This window comes from Nanorana parkeri, unplaced genomic scaffold (genome assembly GCF_000935625.1).
Source record: "Nanorana parkeri isolate BGI_ZX_2015 unplaced genomic scaffold, ASM93562v1 scaffold4299, whole genome shotgun sequence".
NCBI classification, from domain to species: domain Eukaryota; kingdom Metazoa; phylum Chordata; class Amphibia; order Anura; family Dicroglossidae; genus Nanorana; species Nanorana parkeri.
In genome coordinates, this window is record NW_017310562.1 from 7,059 (window position 1) to 7,771 (window position 713).

Below are 713 nucleotides of genomic sequence, written 5' to 3' on the forward strand. Positions count from 1 at the left end.
GGTGGTGGTGGGGTTGGTAGTTGCACATTTTGGCCTTCAGGTGCTTTTATATACTTAATATGATGTGTGGCCCTGTTCAGCTGTCAGGGGCCACAGTTGAGGCCCCCCTATACCTGGTATGATGACCTCCACTGTTCCACCTTCTTGTCCTCCTCAGCCCTGAAGATCAGCATCCGCTCCACGTCCACCTTGGATGGAGACCTCATGGTGGTCCCGGAAACGAAGAGCCGGGCCGTGTACAAGGCCAAAGGCTGGACGGAGGAGGAGCTGAAGAAGACCCACCTGTGGCTGACGGACGGTGACGGCTGCCTCTGCCCAGACCTCCAGGAGCCCGGGGCCACCGTGCTGGCGATGGGCCACCGGGTGGACGACAAGCTGGTCATCTCCTGGGTGCGCAAGTGGCAGAAGACGGAGAAGGAGATGAGGAGATTTTCCAGGACTGTCCGCAAGTTCCAGTGCTAGACGTGGGAGGAGCCCCCCCAGCGCCGGGCGTGGAACGTGAGAACCCGGGGATGCCCCGCCCCCAAAACACACATCCAATCAGTGAAGAGCTATGTAAGCCACGCCCCATTATAATGATACTACAATGTCCTCTGTGAAAAGACTTTTGTTTTATATTGTGCCCATAACTGCCAGAAACATGTTCATCCAATCCCAGCCCCCTGTGTCTGGCCACGCCCCCTCATCTGCTGAGTGGCTGCAGCTCTCCCTGC

The 713-nt window shown here is 57.6% G+C and overlaps 1 protein-coding gene across 1 annotated transcript in view; it reads left to right on the forward strand.

Annotated features, from left to right (window-relative positions):
* Positions 1-489, forward strand: part of LOC108803832 (secreted frizzled-related protein 2-like) — a 7,289-nt gene extending 6,800 nt beyond the window's left edge. Inside the window, exon 3 of the mRNA XM_018575629.1 lies at positions 158-489. Within this exon, the coding sequence (XP_018431131.1) occupies positions 158-462 (305 nt within the window). The 3' untranslated portion in view covers positions 463-489. The remainder of the gene's footprint in view (positions 1-157) is intronic.
* The last annotated feature ends 224 nt before the right edge of the window (positions 490-713 follow it).